Source organism: Scophthalmus maximus, chromosome 13, assembly GCF_022379125.1.
Source record: "Scophthalmus maximus strain ysfricsl-2021 chromosome 13, ASM2237912v1, whole genome shotgun sequence".
Lineage (NCBI taxonomy): Eukaryota > Metazoa > Chordata > Actinopteri > Pleuronectiformes > Scophthalmidae > Scophthalmus > Scophthalmus maximus.
In genome coordinates, this window is record NC_061527.1 from 11981033 (window position 1) to 12001696 (window position 20664).

General features: G+C 41.8%; 1 protein-coding gene across 3 annotated transcripts; it reads right to left on the reverse strand.

Moving 5' to 3' along the window:
- Positions 1-376: 376 nt before the first annotated feature.
- On the reverse strand, positions 377-20560 carry LOC118317982 (guanine nucleotide-binding protein subunit beta-4). 3 transcript variants are annotated; one of them, XM_035647209.2, is made up of 10 exons: positions 20419-20560; positions 10023-10205; positions 9495-9533; positions 8900-9006; positions 6653-6716; positions 6254-6416; positions 5997-6063; positions 5422-5623; positions 5089-5305; positions 377-4800 (listed from the first exon to the last, which is right to left on the reverse strand). In XM_035647209.2, the coding sequence occupies exons 2-10, from the start codon at positions 10077-10079 to the stop codon at positions 4694-4696; spliced, it is 1023 nt and encodes a 340-aa protein (XP_035503102.1). In that variant the 5' UTR covers positions 10080-10205; positions 20419-20560; the 3' UTR covers positions 377-4693. The 3 variants fall into 3 exon arrangements, with proteins under 3 accessions (XP_035503102.1, XP_035503101.1, XP_035503100.1); XM_035647208.2 differs by having other exon boundaries at positions 20284-20419; XM_035647207.2 differs by lacking the exon at positions 20419-20560 and adding an exon at positions 15726-16093.
- Between the last annotated feature and the right edge of the window lie 104 nt (positions 20561-20664).

Consider the following 20664-nt stretch of genomic DNA (forward strand, 5'->3'; position numbering starts at 1 on the left):
AGGGGTGAAACCAGGATTATTTATCTTTCTTAGCTTTCTTGAACAATGCAACAGGACATTTTTCAACATTTTCGTTAATTTTTCATGCAATAATGCACAGATCTGGACTTTCCACTGTTAAATGACAAAGATAATTTGGGTTATCAGACCTTATATATTTTATATTTCTACTAAAGAACTTGACGATCATATCAACGTTTGTTAAGTTGTGGTGGAGGAATACACTCTACTGAGGTTTCTCCTAACCTTCTCTGCTGTTAATTGGCCCCTGATGTTATACAAAAAAAATTAAACACTTGCTTAAACATTTCTATGAAAGGGCAAATATTGTTCTTTAGACACAATTTGTACAAAGAGAACCAGCCAGGATTTGTACTCTTGGTTAAAAGCTTTTTTTTATTGGTTACAATAACTCATGGCAACATATCAGTATAACCAAGCCACTGTACAAATACAAAAAAAAGGTCTGGTGTGAAAAAGACTATAAAAATTATTCCATAACAAGTGATATAATTTCACACAATAGCACTGTAAGAGAATTATCATGGCACCAAGTCCCTGGTCTTTACTGGCTTAAAACATAAAACAATAAATAAACACAAGAAAAATATGTAAGAACAGTAGGTTGTAGAGTCAAAGGGCAGTGCATTGTTTTGTGACGGTGCTGTGGTGGTGATGTGATGCAACCAATTCGAGTGATGTGTCAAAAGAATTTATTTTTTTTACCCTCCTACGTTGACTGTTTATAAGATCAAACTTAAAACATTTTTTCCAGATCCATTGTTAAATTTGAGGTTCATGCAAATGGTCTTCCGCCTGAACCTGTGCAGCAATGAGAACATAAACATCTGAAAGTCGTATGTTGGCACTGTGGGTGACGGGCTGACATTGCTGAAAATACTAGTGCCACAAGTTTGAAGTTACGGTGAAGTCACAGATTTAGGTTTTGGTACTTTTAAATCCAGACTTTAAATCCATCAAGTGTTGTATCGTCAGACGAGCTGATCCCACAGCTCCGCACCAGTTGAGTGGCGATGGGAACCAACTGGCAGAGACTTACAGGTAAATACAACACTAATGTGAAAACAAATGAAGCCAAGCACCTCTTTTGATGAATGAATTCTACTGCACTGCTTAGATGAGTGAACTGCACAGGCACAAAGTGTTAACTCACTACTCCAGGTCCCGGCTGCTAATACTGCTAAATTAAACACAGCGAGGAAAATGTCTGCTTGCTGAAAATCACTGTCCATATACCGACGATCGCCCTGTTTCACCTGGTAAGGGCTATGGTGTATTATTATTTCTTTGTAAGTTCACACAGTTAATGACGGAATATGAAAGTAAAAACAGGGTGACTTAAGAGAAACAGTCAAACATAAATGGGAGAAGGCTCATTCACTTTCTGGCAGAGGTGAGAGGTGACTTTCTGTCAAAGATGCTGCCAATTAGCTTAGCCAAGCTCATTTTAGCAGAGAGACTGGAAGCTGAATGAAAAAGCTACATTCGCTCTTTCAAGCACCAACATAAACATGCTCCAGATTAATTTATTACATATTAATGACACTTTGAGCTTTGTCTGTTTGTTTAATACGTACAGAAACAGGGGCAATGACCCCAAAATGGTCCAGTTGCCAGGCAACCATCAAGAGAGTAGTGCTCATAGCTAAGACGAGGCTGCTGCTAGTAGTTAGTGTTGCCATACATACAATTGGGCAAATTCTGATTCTATTATTATTATATATATTTTTTTACTATTTAAAATTGAATGTGACATTCATCAATGTTCTCACAATGGATGTGAGTGGCCTGGATCTCATCAAGCAGCCAGAAAGTGAACAGTTCCCAAAAGTTGAACTATTCCTTTAAATACAAACTGTCAGTCCGTCACTGTATCACCTCATCTGGGGAGAAACTTAAAGTCTGATGAGCACAGTCAACTCAATAACATTTTGGGATTCAAAAACCCATCTCGAGATATGAACAGTTCACCTGTTTGATCGAACAACAGGTTGGGTACAAATATCAGATGTGTGATTTTCAATCGGTGGATATGGAGAAAGGCTGGCACTCGAGTAAAGTGAGCTAACATGTTTTTCGGTTTCATTTTTTTTTGTCACATTGACTAGTTCACAGCTCAGGGTCTGTGGATAACATTGGCACAAATGAGGAAGTAACACTTAGATCTATATGTTATCCACATACATCAGCAAATCAACCCCCTCCCTCCCCCCTCTCCCCCCACACACACACACCTCAACACTGATATGCAGTACATCTCATCCTACACACCTCAAAGATATTCTCAGGCTAGAAACAATAACTGTAATTTTAACATTCTCTCCCAATTGATTCTTAAATGCAAAAGCCGGGAAGAAAGCAGCTCAAAAACAATAACTAAAATCATGGTATGCCAAAGCGGGGTTCCACTGACAGCCGACTGAACCTTAATAAATACTACAAACTGTACGGTCGTAGTAGAAAACAGAACTGTATAAAAAGGTGATGTAAAACACTTGCTATAAGAAGCAGAATGGAGCTGCATGTGGTCGTGGTGGTTTACAGTAAGCATGCGTTTTAGTGTTCACTAGTATCAGAATGTGCTTCTATCTGGGAAACGACAAAAAATAGCAATCTTACTTATTGATCAGTGAGTAAAGATGAATAATAAAGAGGAAAACATTACTGTTGTCGATGCTCTTATTACCTGCTTTCATGAATGGTGTCGTAAGGCAGGATGGAGACACTCAAGTGCCACGTCTCACAGGAGCAGGAAGCTTCCTTTATCCAGCGGGCGTGGGTCAAATGTTCATGTTCAGAGACAGGCACCTGAGACAGCTGATGGATAGGTCCAACTCACACACATTACGCTTTTTAATTATTTTTTTTTTAAATGAAGATGCCTGACGTGAAAATACTCAAAATCAGAAATACTATATCTCTATGGGTAAATAACTCTCGTGCTCCATAGTTTACATTTGTACTACAGTTTGTGAGTGTATTTCTAGCTCTCTACTAAATCTACATTTCTGTCTACCAAGTGTACTTTCTTTCCCTAGCAATATCTAAGAGTTCTTAATGTGTTTTTGGTGATGGAAAGAAATTGCTGAGTGTTAAACCCTTCAGTTTTTTTTGTTTGTCCCCCCCCCCTTTTTTCTTACAGGCTTGCGGTGGCACTGATGTGTTTTTGGAGTGGCGAACGTGATTTCAGTTCCATGCAATCACTCAGTTCACACCTAGTTGACAACAATAAGGACCCATTGATCCTTCATTTAGGGAAAAAAAGAAAGATGTCGTGGTGAGCTCTGAAAGACATATTTCTCTCTCTTCGTCAGAGGCTGCTGACAGAGTCAAAGCTGTCCTTTATGGTCCTTTAATATCCTCACATAGGAAGTGGTCGCTCTCACGTTTGTCCATACAGGCCTCATCGCTGTTACCGGCTCACAGGTGGAGAAGAGCTTCCACTCAGGGAGAACACATCTCTCTCCACAGTGTCATTCGAATGGGCAACTTGAGACGCTCGTCTCAACTTAAACGATAAGTGTAGATTCTGTCGGCCACAGGATACAGGACTGTCAAGATGCAAATGATGTTTCAGAGCATTGTTTTGGGTTATTGATCAATTCTCAGCTGTTTGCATGGAATGACTGCGGTCTTCAGATTTTTTCAGTTTCCTTATTTCAGCCTAAAGTTCACTTGGTCTTACTTTGGAGCTAAAGCTGAATTCAAACTTAAAACCACAGCTGGTTGGTTTCAAGTTCTTTCTCTAATCGCAACCACATCAGTGTGACACGTTCCTTTTCCAAAACAAAAAACTGCGGCGAGGAATGCTCTGGGTCATGTTGGTAGAAAAAAAAAGAAAAAAGTCATCACAGTCATCATTCACATGAAAGCAACATTTAGAGGCGCAGGATGCACAAGTTAAGCCTGCTGCCTGTCATCGTAATACACACAAACAAATGAGGAAAGCGAGTTAAGCTGAGCAAAATCATATTTTGGAAAATTGTTTTGTTTACTCGTCATATACTATTTTTGTTGCCAGATGAGTGAGCTCGACGATCAGCGAATTAAATTCAATTTATAAAACGTTGATATGTCTAAATTGTCTTGACATTCACGTGGGACAAAATAAATGTTTCTGGCATTTTGACGTGAAGTAATGTCGATATGTACATTTAAGATAAAACATAAACCCCCAAAATAATATTTAAAAAAAAGTCAAGGGTGGGAAATAAACTACAAAAATATATACATACACATTATATATGCATATATGATGCATATATACACACATAATGCTATACATATATACTGTCTTTATATATACATTTACATATCACACACCGACGTCATCGCATTTGTTGTTGGTCATTGTAACAGATGCGAAATCTTCTATTTTTTGTAACTTTCATTTTTAGTTCTGATTGGACAATTCTACTGTAAGGTTGTTATTTTTGTTTGCCGTGTATAGCTTGGTGAAAGAAAAAGAAAAATCACTTTGAAAAGGTAGAAAGAGTCTTTCTCACAGGCGGGCAGGACAGAGGAGGACTGGGGGTGAAGTAAAGAGGAGTTTAGCTGACACAGTGTGCACCCCTCAGGTCCAGCCCAGCAGATGTGTTGGGATATCTTGGGTGGGGTTGCAGGGTGGAAGTTGCCAGGCAGGTGATTGAGGACGGCAGGGCGGAGGTTTGTTTTAGTTCCAGATCCGCAGGAAACTGTCCCAGGAGCCGGTGGCCACAGCCATGCCATCTTCTGTCACTCCTAAACAGCTCACTCTGTTGTCGTGGCCCGCTAGCACACCTGGAGGTCGAGGAAATAAAAAGAGATTCGGTGGTTGACTTCTTATACAATCTGCAAGCCAAGGTCAAGAGGCATTCAAACCTAATGTCGTTAATGAGTTCATAAGTCTTAGACTTTTTAAGATAAGCAGTTACACAGGTCATAAAATGAATAGCAACGACAGAAAAATCTAGCAACTATATATTAATAAATGTATTGTTTAAGACATTTTTCAAGCACAAATATCAATCTGATGGATGTAAATGCCAGGTCTGAATGGGGCTCAACGAGACGTCGGACATCACTTACCTGCGCGCTCGCCTTTCAGGGTGTCCCAGACATTGCAGTTGAAGTCATCGTAGCCGGCCAGGAGCAGACGACCGCTCTTGGAGAAAGCCACAGAGGTGATGCCGCAGATGATGTTGTCATGGCTGTACATCATCAGCTCCTGGTCAGCACGCAGGTCAAACAGCCTGCAGGTGGCGTCATCTGAGCCTGTGCCAAAGGCGTTCCCATTGGGGAAAAACTGCAGGAGAATCATTTAAATCAATCAGAAGTGTTTTTTCAAACCATTACATCTACAGCCATAATCAACCCTTCACCCTCCTGCGGCGTGCTGATGACTGGAGGTCCAGTACTCACAGTGACCGCGTTGATGTCGGACACGTGCCCAGTGAACGACTGCCTGCACATGCCGTCGCGGATGTCCCACAGCTTGGAGGTGGCATCACAGGCGCCGGACACAAAGGTTTTGAAATCAGGGCTTAGAGACAAACTCATCACATCTCCTGTGTGGCCAGTGAAGATGGTGGCCTGCTGGCCTGTCTCTATGTCCCACAACGCACTGCAAACAAAAGGAAGTTCTGGTGAGGAATGTGTACTGAAAGTGCCCCACAAGTTTATTACAAAGCCACAGCTGGGAAGTATAACGCACAAGGGATGTGTGTGTTTGTATAAAAGACAATAAGGGCCATTACAGTGACAGTGTTAATACAAGTCAACAACACTCTCACACAGGTGCCATGTGTATCTACTTCCAAATGCCAGAAATAAACAGAATGAGGAGTAAGAGGAGGCTACTGGAGAGAAACTCTTGATCATTTTATATCATGTAGAGGAGCCTCTTCAGTTTACTGTGGTAACCACAATATGAATGGAATAGTTTCTGTCGTGTGCACAGCCTTGTTCTTCAGGCTGCAGGTGAGAGGTTGACTCACCAGGTGGTGTCTCCAGAGCTGGTCAGTATCTGGTTGTCATCCAGGAAACGACAACAGGACAAATAACCTGCAGTTGAACAGAGGATTCACATCCCATGAGGAAAGAGCTCCCCTCAGATTTGTCGCTACCAAACTCTTAACCGAGGCCTGAAGCATTGGAATCTGTACTGCTATGCCAATCACTCATTTGTGCTCAAGTAGTTATGTCCATCCCAACAAAGATTAGTTGAGCTTGTATTGTCTGTGTCTGTGCTCACCTGTGTGTCCAGGTAGCTCTCGGGTGACGCGCACGTTGCCTTCGCGGGTCTTAAGGCTATATATAGAGCAGATGTTGTCCAGGCCTCCGCAGGCCACATAGTTCCCGGAGGGGGCGTAGGCACACGTCATCACCCAGGATGAGCGCAGCGGGATGGCATGCATCTGAGGACAAGGAGAGTCAAAGTCATCTCCTTATTAAATAGTTAATTAAAGGTTCTGAAATGAATGGGTTTCAATCCAAAATGCTGTGTGGTACTTTTAGTCAACAAAATTCTCTACCTAAAAAAATAAATGGTGTATTATTTCATCTGTCAGGTAAGCACTGATGCAAAAGATGTCAATAACGTAAATGTACTGGAAATGTTACATTTTCTGCCAATGATTATGAATAATCTCACCTTATTTGTTGTGTAGCTGTCCCAGATGATCAGCTTTCCATCTTGCGAGGCACTGACAAGTAACCTGGAAACAATTTAAGTACAACAGCATGAGAGCAGGTTCGTCTGTTGAAAAATCCACATAATCTTAAGGTACATGCACCTGGTTCATTCACAGCAATGAGAGCCAGCCACCTTACAGACTAGTGTACTGTACTGTCTGAATGACTACTGTACATGGTGCTATGTCTAAAAGCATTCAACTCTTCAGTGGGCTCCCTACTCTCTCTTTCCTCCATCCTCCCTCTTTCCCACTCTCCTGATGGAAGTCTCCTCATCCAGGGAAGCCACTTTTAATGTTCTACTCCATGTAATATTCATGACACTGGTTATGTAAAAAAAAAACTGCTGTCGGGTGGGAGGTGGAAGCCTGAGGAGTTGGGACAGCACAAGAAAGGAAAGCTGGGGTGGGGCAGCAAGAAGGGACAGCAAGGAAAGAAAGGACGGAAGTGAGAACTGAGAGAGGACAAGAGTGAATGCTGAAGGTCGTACAGATGCAGAAACAGCTGGAACCCTTCCCTCCCAGCCTGTCTGCATGTTTTTATCTCACAGAGGACAGGAAGTGGTTTGGCGGTGCAATGCCTCAATCTAGAGGAGAGCCATCAAGCTCAAATGTCAGTGGCTGTATACAAAACAAACACTGGTGTCCTGCAGGGTCACCCAGAGGGTGCCCGGCACACACACATTTTGAATTTGAACAATCTATGAATAATCAGAAATCTAATCTACAGTAAGTAATACCAGTTCCACATCTGTGTAATAAAGCATAAATTGGACTCATCCAAAAGATTTAGTGGTGAAAAAAGAGATAATCGATTCTCTTCAAAAGAACAAAATGTGTTGACATATGTCTAAGAATCCCCCAAAATGATATGCAAAAACATGTACCTCATTAGTTACATAATCACAACTATATTTTTTTTTTCTAAGAGATAAGTGTACTGCATGCATACTATAGGGAAAAAAAACAACCTTGGGTGTTAAGTCTGAGTGCTCAAAATTGCAGCAAACAGTTAAAAAGGCAGTTTGTAAGTTTACATTTAATAACAACCCAACAAGTGTGCAGCCACAGTTGCTGTCCAATCTGGAAAGGACACAGTTTACAGTAGATCTTACAAACTGCATCTTTAACAAAATATGAAATAAGCTGTGGGGGCCGTATGTCTCTGTTCCGATCACTACTGTGCTCAGAGTGAGGGTGTAAAACAGTGCTCGCACTTAGACAGATGTACAGTAGTAGTGGAGGTGGCAGTAGTGACAGTCATTTATGGTGGTATTAGTCATATTAGTGGAGTAGTAGTAGTAGTAGTGGTGGTGGTACTGGTAGTAGTATAGCCCCACACCTGGGACTGCCGTCACTGTCCCAGTGAATTGCATTGAGAGACAGATGGACAGAGAGAAAGAACCAGAGTGACACAGACATATTATACACAGAGGAAGAAAAACTTTCAACATCAACGATACAAGATCAGTTGTGAAGAACTAAATCAGAAATTATTGTACTGAGAGCTGTAATTTAGTCATAAAATGCTGCTGCAGCTGACGATCTGTTGTACAGCCCAATTCAAGGTGTAGTGGTTTTGCGTAGTATTGGCTTTTGTGTAACTAGTAATCTGGTGGGGACAGAGATTAAACTTGTAGCAGAGTCTGCAAAAATTCAGCCCGAGGTGACTCTTCATCTTGACAGTAGTCGTCATGGTGGTTAGTGGAGCCAGGAATTAATATTCACGGGGAAATGACCTCCGATGTTCGGCCAAAATCTCATAATATCAGAAAAGCAATGGGGCATCAGGATCCCTTTGTACTTTTTGTGACTCTTGTCCCCCTGCAGATCACTGAAAGTAATTCATGAGAAAAATACAGAGCAGATCTGATTTAGTGTCAGTGTGTTTAGGGATTAATAAAGGGACACTTGTAATGGACATGTGACCTAAAGCAGCAGAAAACACTTCACAGTCAGAAAACAAAATCAAAATTGTATACCAGCTACTTCTTTTAAAAAAAAAATACATTTTTGATGACATCAAGAAAGCAGAGGGTGTAAAACTGCAGCGGTCACTTCTCTAAGGCCTCCCAACATATGCCAGAAATGACAGAAGAAGTTTAACGTTGTATTAAAGTACATCACATCTGTTATCTGCTAATTCACACAAGTGCATCTAATAATTGCAACTGCTTCAAGCTAATAATATAGAAAAATGACAGTACCTGGAGTCACTTCCCCAGTGCATTGCATAGATCTTGGCCAGGTGGCCCCTGAGAGTGCGTCGTGTCCGCATCTGTATCCGGCCCACTGAGTCCAGACCAGCTGTGATCTGCCAAAACACAGGAAGATGCGTCAGCAGTGACACTCATGGTCCGTACACACTCATCACCACTGGACACTAGCTGAGCGACATCGGCCAAAATCACTCAGCGGTGCTGGTTAAAACTGCCGTATAATATCTGTGGAATATTTGTATGGAATCTGTTTGTAAATATTGACGAGCTGAGGACCAACCAGGCATAGAATATTACTGATGTCTATTTTGACGATAGAACTAAACAGACTATAACATAGTGTGACCTGTAAACATTAGATTTGCAGGTCAAAGCTCAACTAATGGATTTCTTTGTAAGTGTTTTGCCTGCAACTTCAATCCATTATACAGTAGTAGTTTAAGGTTATTTATTTATCAGGGTTTAGGGCTTCTACAGTATCTTTTAGGTTCATGACAAATTCCCCTCTTGAGAAAACAGTGATTATCAAATGCAAACTTGTACAGTGAGTCAGGAAATACATTTTTCCGAGTAAGTGTCTTACCTGTGACAGAGTGGAGTCACTGCAGGCTTTCCTGGCATCCTGTAACAAAAGCAAAAACCTTAATTGTCATGTTGGCCAGAGACAAATTCAATCTTATTCAGTCTCTACATAGCTTCAAAGCTATCAATAAACATGATCATTGTTTAGACATACGAAATGTATGAAGGACGGGTGCACACACACGCACACGCACGGCTGACATTCTATGATAAATTCCTAGAATCCTATTTCTGCACAAGGATGGTGATGGCTGATTGACAACTTATATATAAGTGCGTCACCGTCTCATCAGAAACTGTGAGTCACAGCTTGCAGTGAACAGACAGTGGCACACACGCAAGGTACACACACACACACACACACACACACACACACACACACACACACACACACACACACACACACACACACACACACACACACACACACACACACACACACACACACACACACACACACACACACACACACACACACACACACACACACACACACACACACACACACACACACAAAATGTTGCCATACCCGGATCTGATTGCGTAGTTGCTCGGCTTCCTGCCGCAACTGTTCCAGTTCACTCATTGTCCCTCTGTGGTGCGTTCAGGTCACACTCTTCTCCAAATACTGACTGGCCTGGGAAAACACGCATGCACTCACACTCACACACACACAGACACCCCCACACTCGGCGGATTTACCAGTTGACACCTGCAGGACAGAGAAACAAAAATACTATCAGTTCAACGGAGAGTGAAGGATAGGAACACTTCCACCAGATAAATATAGGTATCCTGTTTGGGTTCAGACCAAAGAAGAGGGTGCTGCAAAGAGTGCGGAAGGGCGGTGCAGGGTTGTGGCCTGGAGGGTGGCCTGGCTCTTCAAACACCCCCAGTCTGGTTCAAAAGGCCATCTGAGCCAGGCTCTGACCTTTTCTGACTCAATCAGCCTTTTGTGTTGTTGCATTGCTTCGTTTTCTCAACCCAGCCTCAAGAGCTCTGAACGTGTGTGTGTGTGTGTGTGTGTGTGTGTGTGTGTGTGTGTGTGTGTGTGTGTGTGTGTGTGTGTGTGTGTGTGTGTGTGTGTGTGTGTGTGTGTGTGTGTGTGTGTGTGTGTGTGTGTGTGTGTGTGTGTGTGTGTGTGTGTGTGTGTGTGTGTGTGTGTGTGTGTGTGTGTGTGTGTGTGTGTGTGTGTGTTTTTTGCCTGCACGTGCAAGTTGCCACTACATTTACCTTGGGGAGGATGAATATGGGTCACGGAGCACTTAGACACTCCTCAGAAATGTTTGGACCGCTCCCTGCCCCCATTTTCCAGGCTGTTTTACAGTCTGCTGTCCAGAAGTCTAACCCTCCAAGATTAATTTTTAATTTCCATTTTCTATAATTCAACAATAAGGCCGAGTCCATCCCTTCCTCTCCCCAGGAAATCATGTTAATGTATAGAGGAGGATGCTTGTACTTGAAAATGATTTTTTTCGGAGGCTTTGAAACATATTAGGGCCCAGTCACATCTTCAACACAAAAAAAGAACCACATCATTTTACAAATAGCAAATAATGAACTACAACAGTGACAGTAACATGTTAATGCTGCCGAGATTGCCTTTTAAGATTTTGTACATTTATCTGTTGGAGAAGCTGCACTTTTACATTCCCAGTTACCTCAGTTTTGGTCATTATGCCTCATCTGACACAAGAGACGATGCACTGGGCTGCTCATAGTGGACTCTTGTCTGAGCCAATGAGGTCTCTGACAATAATGAGGCATCGGGGACAGCGAGCGTTGCAATGCTTTCAGCTGCCCATGAGTGACGTCACGCTCTCCTCCAGATGACGCAACCCCCCTGAAGAGAGGCTCTTGGCGTCAGCTCGCCTGTGATGTGGTACTGCTCCATTACTTCCAATGACCCATTCCACTGTCTGCCACGTAACACAGAGCGAACTGTGGATTACCAAAACACCCGGTATGCCCTTATACACTGAGCTAAAAAAATTCTAGCAGTGTATTCAGCCTCAGGCTTGTGTTGTGAAAAGCAACAGACAGCACACAGGAGAGGTGATGTGGAAAAATAACGCAGTTATGATGGATGATGCTGAAAAACTAGATGGTTTAGGGTCTTTCTAATAGTGTGGACAACACTTACAGCTCAGAGTTTAGGGCAAGCACAAGCAACGGCACTGATTTGTGGGAGTGCCACATGAATCACTACATATTAGTCAATTAGAAACCAAAAGAGAAGACTCAAAAAACGATAATATAATCGACCACACGTCAATCACAACCAAAAGAAACTGCAAGACGGAGGAATGGTCCTTACAAAAGAACTAGATCAAGTTAACAATTTATATTTATAAAAAATATTTTCTTCCAGATGTGTGACTCTAGTCATTCAGCCAGCCAGCCGAGCAAACGCAGGGCCAGAGCATGGCACACGATCAGGGGTGACAAAGGCAGAGCTGTGCGCCGGAGCTGCCCATTGTTTAGCATGTGGCTGCCAGCTACAGAAGATAGAGCTGCTTGGCACCGCCGCAATCGGGTCTCTGAGACCAGCCATGGGAAACTACAACTGCCCCTGCTCAGCCCTACTGAAACTGACTAACCAACAAGCCACCCACCCAACCTGTTGAGCCTGCTGCCCCATGCAGCCAGCAGGAGACCGCAGCTGTCATAGGTGCACACACATAACACTCAGACATTAGTGAGCAAGAAACAGACGAAGATAGGACCATTTGTAATGGACATCTGTTTACTCCACTGGTGTAAATGTAATCAGTGATGACTATGTTACAGCGCTCATGGAAACTGGTTACACAGTGCTTCAAGTTAAACAGTGAAATGAAACTATGCCACATCAGAAAATATATTTTTTTTAATAGCAATTATATCAAGTCAACTAAATATATGTAAAAAAGTTTTGAAATGTGTCTTTGATCGGCATATTATAAAAAGGAATGCAGCTGGAAGGTGACTAATTGATTGGCCAAACTACAAAAAAATGAACTAGCAAAGATTTTTATAAATAATGATAATGATAATAATAAAAAACTATTTATAATGCACTTAAACGATAGTGCTAAAAAAGGTTGATTGTAAAAGTTTTTTAAATGAAAAACAAAAAACAAAGCCACCAGTTTTTCAATTGTGAATATCTCCCTCTTTTCCCAATTTTTTTCTGATTTAACATTTAAATTTGGGTTGTGGACTGAATGACAAAAAAGATTTGGTCACATGCAGTAAAAAAAATAGTCACATCTGCCTCAATCACAAACTAACACTAGTGAATGCAGCAGCAGGAGGTGCAGCTGCACCCAGAACCACAGGGGCCCAACAACATGAAATGGTCAGGAAGTTAAGGAATTAACATTATGAAATGCCAGGTCTGAACAAGTACTTGGAACATGGCTGACTGTGAGAGCTTTACAACAATGTTATGCTGATTTACTGGAAGATTTTACTGTTTGTAATTATCAAAATCGCATTCTATGAGTTGGACCTAGAATTTTTTCAGAGCAAAACAGAAAATAGACGAACTTTCAATTACATTTTGCTCCCTTCTAATATTTCAATGAGCTCAATGGTGTGGAGGTGACTTTACAATATATGTTTGATCTTAAGGCTAAAGACCATCACTTGGCTAAGTTATTCTATATTTCTCCTCAACTGTATGTATTTTTTTTAACTTCAGATAACCACTGGTGAAATATGCCAAATATGCTCAGTTATTCGTGACATGATGAAGTTTGAAATGTGTTAAACATGTTTTGAAATGAAAACCTTGGCTAGTAAAATATATATTCATATAGATAAAGATACATGTAACCCTAACCCTTGTTACCAGAACACCAAAATAAAAGGTTTGCTTCATTAACTGCTAGTAAATATTTTGTGAATATTTGGTTAATGCTTGAAATATTTCTTTGATCGTCTAAACATCTTAATTGTTTTTTAAAACATTTTGGAATCTAAAAGGGGGAATTGATAAAAAATGGATTTGATATCCAGAGTCAATAAAATTCCAACATTACGCAAACCTGACACCTTCTCCTCCTCCAGCCATTAGGTGTATTTGCTGAATGGGCCCCACTGAACATCAAGATGAAACTCACGACAGTTGTCTGATGTGTGAAAGTGAAAACTAAATGCTAAGGGCAGATCCACCAGGTGTAAACTTGTTCAGGTAACCCACTTACTAAATACTTGGTATGATTCCAGTAAGGCAAACGGCTCCATATCTGTTCAACCAATACATTTTCATATCATATCCTTTGTGTCAGGAATTACAACAGTAAAATAGAAATTGAGAAAAAGGTGGAATAATTATTACAATAAATTGACAGGCACACAGCGAATGATTGTGTGTGATGACTGTTCGACCTACTTTGATCCCAGGTTTCACCCCACCTACATCAGGCAGTTACGTTATTACACACACAACGTAGTCACGCACAATTCCTCATCAAAACTGTAAGAACCTAATTCGATGGAACGAACGAACGTCTGTTTGGACAAAACCTGATCTCTGTGACATCCATAACCCGAAGACAGATGATCCTTTTTCGTAAAAGATTCTACTAGCATCTAGCTGTTGTTCTGTTATTTCAACTGAGGTGTGGTACAGGTTTGGTAATGCACAGCTAGACAAGTAAAAATCAACAGCGGGAAGATACAAAACCTTGACAAAACTGAAGTTGTTGTAGGTATAAGAGTAGTTAATAAACTGAGTCTTTAGCACAATATGTAATATATACAAAATGTATGTAAAATATGTATGTAGAATGACCTAATAAAATCTGTGTTCAGAAAAGCTGATGTAGAAAACATGATTATCAAATGTTCTCATGATCATCAAAGTGTGATTGATTTGAAAGTCAATAAATTCTCATATGAATACAGCGAAAACATTATCACTCAGCCGTACAGCACACAGACATAAAAACATCATTGTAAAGATCAATATTGTTTCAGACATCAGATTATTGTGAAATATTTTTTCTTTCACTATCATTATCAGTTAGTGTGATTCTTTTCTGAACATTAAATAATCTTTAGTCTGGAAAGGCTCAGAAAGTATTGACATTTGAAATAACTTCAACTGACAGTGACAAAAAACACCACGGTCCCGGAGAAGATGGAACCAGGGCGTATTAGATACTTCAGCTGGAAAACTGATGTGAACAAATTGCTGCCAATTGATTTTCTTTCGATCGACTGATCGATTAGTCAACTGACTGGTTCTCTATTACAGCTACGTCTGTTAATCTGCTTCTTCTTTTTCAACTTCCGTTTAGTCTATTAAAAAATGGGTCCAAATGAATTCCCAAATGTTCCATTTACGACGAGAAAATATGACAAAGTAAAAACAGTCAATCGTGTCTTTTGAGAGGTTGCAATTTCTAATTCTATACTAAAGGAAAAAATGACTGGGCAACTGGTGAACTGTCCAAATCTTTGCACATCACATTTCTGCAGATCAATCAAACGATCAATCGACTAATCGTCATGTTTCTATATTCTTCCTTCTGATCAATCACCGTATCACCAGTCGTCGGCCACACCGACACCACCGACACCTGTTGGTTCCTACAGACCAGAACCGAAGAAGATAACGCACGTGATCCACTCGGACAACTGTCCACCAGTGTTTTCCTTCCTGCTCTATTGAATTCGACGTGTGAACACTGTTCTGGCACAGAGACGACGGGCTGCATCCGAAGCGATATGTCACGGAGATCTCTCTCCGGTGGACCTTCGGAGACGAGCTCCAATTTATGATGCAAGCAACAAACAACGCAACGCACGAGTCGTCACGCAACCAGTGTCCGCTCGGATGAGGGCGGACTGTCATGTCCATGATTCATGGAGGAGGGAGGGAGGGAGATACGAGGGACAGCGATGTATGAAATGCGAAGAGATGGTCGTTTGTGTCGTTGTTTACGGTTCGGGCAGCTGTGGATCCGCCGGAGAGGCGTGTGACAGCCAGTGGGCAGGAAGAGGCCTCGTCCGGACGAGAGCTCGCGGGGAAGAGTCGCCTGAGAACAGTTAAGTCAACAGCCACAGGACTCGTTCACAATCACGGACAATGTCTCGGCATCTCGCCCGTCGGCGACGACGTTCGCCCAACTCAACAACGCGTCGTGAGCAAAAATAACAAAAAACAAAACAAAACAGGAAACAAGTCATAAAAAAAAAAAAAAACCGTCGTCGAGACGAGGACAAGATCACACGTCCTCACCTGAAACAGACGGTGGTTCGTGGGCCCCTCGCGTCCTTCCAGTCCGAGTCACAGCGATCCGTTCTCACACCACAACCATGGCCCCAGCCGCGACGCTCAATCCCAAACGGCACTCGTGTTGATTTCTTTTTAAGGCCAATTGAATCGGTTTTAACGGCTCAGAAACGAGCGCGACTCGTGTCGGATTTGACAAGAAAAATGTTCACCAACCGAGCTAATCACCACACCCATGAAAGTGGGAACATGGCAACAGCCCACGCCGGGGGGGGTGCGCGGCGGGTTGGACCGCTGCCGGTTTCTATTTTCAAACCCACAAAACGAGTCACAAAATACCAACTCTTTTCTAAATACACGTTTTGTTTAGGTCAGTTCCAGCAAAGCGCCCTGGTGACGACGATTCGTTCATTCAGGCTGGGCGGTGAAAAGGAAGGAAAGTGGTTGACTACCCTGCGCGCAGAATGGTATCGTCCGTCAGCCCCCTCAACAAAAAGGAACCGAACGGGAAACAGGAAACAAACGTTCGGCCTGTGCTGCTTCGTGTCGGTGGTGATTCAAATAGACTTCACCTCTTGTCTGCAAAGCTCAATTTAGGTCAAACACTCCACAGTTTCACTTGTTTCAACACGAATACACACAATAAAGCTGCAGGTGAAGAAACTGCCGGCTGATCCTCTTGCTTCAGATTTGATTTGTCTTTCATTTTTCCAGATTTCGGTGAAATGTTTAAAATGTAGTCTTTTCCTGTGCTTCGTCCAATGACTGTTTTCATTGGTGATTAGTTTGATTATTTTTCAACTCATCGATGAGTCAAATGCTCGTGAAAATTCTGACAGTCCAAAATGCTAATATCTTCAACATTTTCCCCTATGGTTAAGGTTAAATCATATGGTTAGGTCTTGTGCCTGGAATAAAATGGGTACATGTTTCAAATCCAAACAAAAAGGTTTGAAAGGTTTGGATTGTGACTGAGACAGCTGTGCCAAGTCTCAGCACAGTGCGGTCGACTCATTGAAAAGGAGTTCTCTCCATTAAGATTGGATGAATTTTTAATGGGACCAATGAAAGGGAGCAGTGCGATAGGCTTTTCCATATCTCTGCACGAGCCACAATCAATGGGGGGAAGATGAAAGTTGCCCAGCTCTTAGTTTCCTCTCGAGGTGGCATGGGGTCAGATTAAGTCTAATTGAAGCCGTATACACAGCAGTAGTTTAGGTGTGCCAGACCAATTTCACATTATGAGGATTAGGATTAACATGATAGCAGAGACACATGTTGTAAATGGTTTGTCATTACAGCAGCTGGGATTAAGTTTTTTGTCTGATTATTGCAGCCTGGAAAACGGCAACAATTATACTATGAATTATGTCATTCATACATTCCGAAAGCTTAATTTCTACTTTAATCTGATTTACTGGAATGGTTGTAATCAGAGAGTACGACTGAATATCCTCATGCTCAGTTTACAGAAGTAAAAACCACACAATCTATCAGAGACCAATAGTCTTTACATTCTCACAGTAAACATGACATTTGAATTGTTTTCTCTTATTGTCAGATGATCTGAATGATGATACATTCACTGTTTTTTGTCATAGCTTGTTTGATGGACAACACAATCCTGGGTCAGCCAAAGCTTCTTTTTTTTGGTGTCATGTCTGATATTGTTCAACAAATTTATTGATAATTGGTGGTAGGTAGCTACAAATCATACCACTGCAGTGCAACTACATGCACTGTGCTTTAGTCACACAGTCAGTTCACTTTTTTAGTCTTTTGTGGACCAGAGATTGATTGTACGGGGGAATGTACTAAAGAACTACCTAAGAAGGAGTTTGCACTCTAGTCTCCAGCCTCTAGAGCAACACGACTGAATTCATTAGGCAGCTGAGAATCAGAGTCAGGGTGTCCAAAAGCACATCCTTGGCCAATCAGGGCCCTTGGCCCATTGCTTGGCAACCAAAAGGGAGGGAGGGAGGGAGCAAATTGACACTGTAAAAATAGCACATCAATAGCCTGGTGTCTGGAAAAAAAGAAGAAAGACATACATGTTGTTGAGGCTATAAATAGTCTCCTAGAGCCTGTAACAGGTATCATGTATAGTATCTCAACTGTATTGTTGCCTACAAATGAGACATTTTTGCATGGATGCAAATTCACCATGGACAGTGCAAACGAAGCAGAGCTCAAAGTACAGTAGCAGTCATGCAGCTAAATTAAATATTTGAATGTAATGGGTGCATAAGTATATCTGCATATATCAGAGGCATCTCATCGTTAAAATGCCACATTGTTAAAACGATGAGTACACGTGTCTTTTGTGTAACTGAAGAGTAGAGCACAAATGTGGTCAAAAATAGACTTATCTTGTCCAATTCAGTTTCATGGGACTCCAAAATGAGCCCAGTACGTGGGTGATCAAATCAAATGGAGATAATTGGATATCAATCCGAAGCATATTCTCAATGCTTATTTTTACTAGCACATTCCCATTTTTTGCCCACATGTGGCGACGCACCCCAACGACCCCCATGTAATACTTTCACTGTATCAAAGGCAATTAAAAGATGTAGCAACAGTAGAACCTTAAAAGGCTTTATCAGGGCCGTCTTATCCACCAGACATCTCCCGGGGAGGCTGGCCGTTGCCAGGGCAACCCTCACAAATGGCAACTGACGTCAAGAAGGTAGGAGAAATACCAGGGAGAGCCAGAGCTGCTATGCATAATGGATTATTGAAAAAAGGTCTCTCTTGAAAAGTGCAAAGTGACTTAAAATATGTGTGCCTTGCTGGGCTCGCTACCACTTCACTCTCTGTCTCTCTCTCTGTGTGTGATGAGGAAAATAGAAGTTGACGGTTTCACTGGCACAATCCGGGCTTGGCGGGCCCAACAGAAATTATGCATCTTGAGTCAAACACTGCTGATTAGCTAGCTCTTCACTGGATACATTGTTTCCCCCCCAGATTGGGAAATCCTGCATCATCTCTATGCACTTTTGTAATTGGATGTGAACACATTGCAGATACAGGAGCAAGTCAACGATTTCTCCTCTGTGCTAAAATTAGAATGTGTGGCTAGCTGAACTGTGTATCATCCAGTCGAAGAAAAGAACAATCTGTCACATCAGCGATCACCATCCCGTGTGTATCCTTCATTGGAAACGTATAACAAGGGTCAACAGTGACATTCATGCATATACTGTAGCTCTCAGAAATGATCACTTCAGGCCATGTTTAAGTCCTTACTACCAGCGGTTTACTGCGTCCCTGTGCCAGGTTCTTGTCTAATCTCAGAGCTATTGTTGGCCCATGAGAGACGGTCACAGCGGCAGCTTGCTGAAGAGCCCTCATCATTTCTGTGATAATGCCTCTCATGTTGTGTTGGAGTCACACTATCGACAGGCGGGACACCAAGTGTGGGTTCAGGTTTTGCTGATGGTAAAGGACAAGTACTGTTGCAACCCAAATGACTACAGGAGAATGGAAGAGTACATGCAATAGTCGAACTGAAATGGTGTCCACCTCTCGGTAGAGATGGAAAATATGCACCAACTTACTAATTCTAAAATGATCATAGCCCATATGTAAATATGATCACGATGGCATGACGTACATATTCATGTCATTAAAAACACAAATTTGTGTTCCCATTTTCAAATTTAGTTGAATTGAGGGTGGAAAACTATCTTAAACTCTCCAACACATTAATTCAGCACAAAAATATCATTGGTGACATTAACTTATTTTTTTGTAAGAATTAATTTGTCGCTGACAGGCATATTAAACATGTAATATTCAGAAAACATCTTTGTGTATATGGCGAGGGTAGAATCTAATATTCAAAAACACAACATCAAGACGTTTCATGTCAAAACATCTGTATTGGAAGATGCTCTCAATAAAATGATCTGCCAGGAGTAGGTTTACACCAGAATGAGTGGGTCGGAAGCTTAAGTTGTGTTTCAGGGAGAAGCTGCAGAGGAAATGTGCAAAGAGAAGAAGTGAGACTGTTTCAGTCCAGGGGAATCACAGACACTTCTGTAAACCAAGGGTGCAACTAGCAACACAAAGCATGAACTAACATGCTCTGAGTGTTCTCAGAAGTGAATCACACAAGTCATATGTGGGGGGAAAAATAAAGGAAGTGAAGAACAGCCCTGATGTGCTAACACTACCATTTTCAAATGCCTAGCTGGAATGTGATACCAGCCCACACTTATATTTGACTTGAAATTTTGGTGCACCACAGGTTCAGAACATGAGATAAGATAGAGGTGTTACCTCCTTGTTGCATGAAAACCAAAAACAACCTTCGATGCCAGTAATAGATGCTCGACGATCTCCCCCAAATGCCACAGTTTTCCTCTTTCTGCAAGAGTGGTTGAAATGTTCGTCTTGGCTCCACACCCATCTCCCTTGTATTTCTGGTTTAAGTGCAGATTTACGAGCCAGTAAAAACACACTTCTTCTTTTGCTTTGTTAAAATACAATTATTCCAAACAGCAGGAAGGCGCTTCTCCGTGGTTTTATATAAATCTAGTTGTTGTAATTTCATATTTACCCTGGTAGTGGAGATCCTGCTGTGGCAGTGCATCACAGATGAATGAATCCAGACGGAATGAAACACTGAACAATGTGCACACCATAGTTCACACCACAAACTTTCTATTTAGAAAAATAATTTACATGTTTCTACCTTCATCCAGTGCAGATGAGAAGCAGAGGAAGTGGGCGTATTCTGCATACGTCGTAAATGGCATGGATTATGAGTTGCACAGAGTGTCCTGGTTTCAGTTCTTCCTTTCAGCTGTGAGTGGAGATGCTGCAGTAAATGGAGAGAGGCAGAGCTGGAGTATGAGGTAGAGACCTGCTGAGTGGGAGGGTGAGCATATGGGGGTGGGGTGGGGGACAGGGAGGATGGGAGACAGAGTAGTATTTCTAT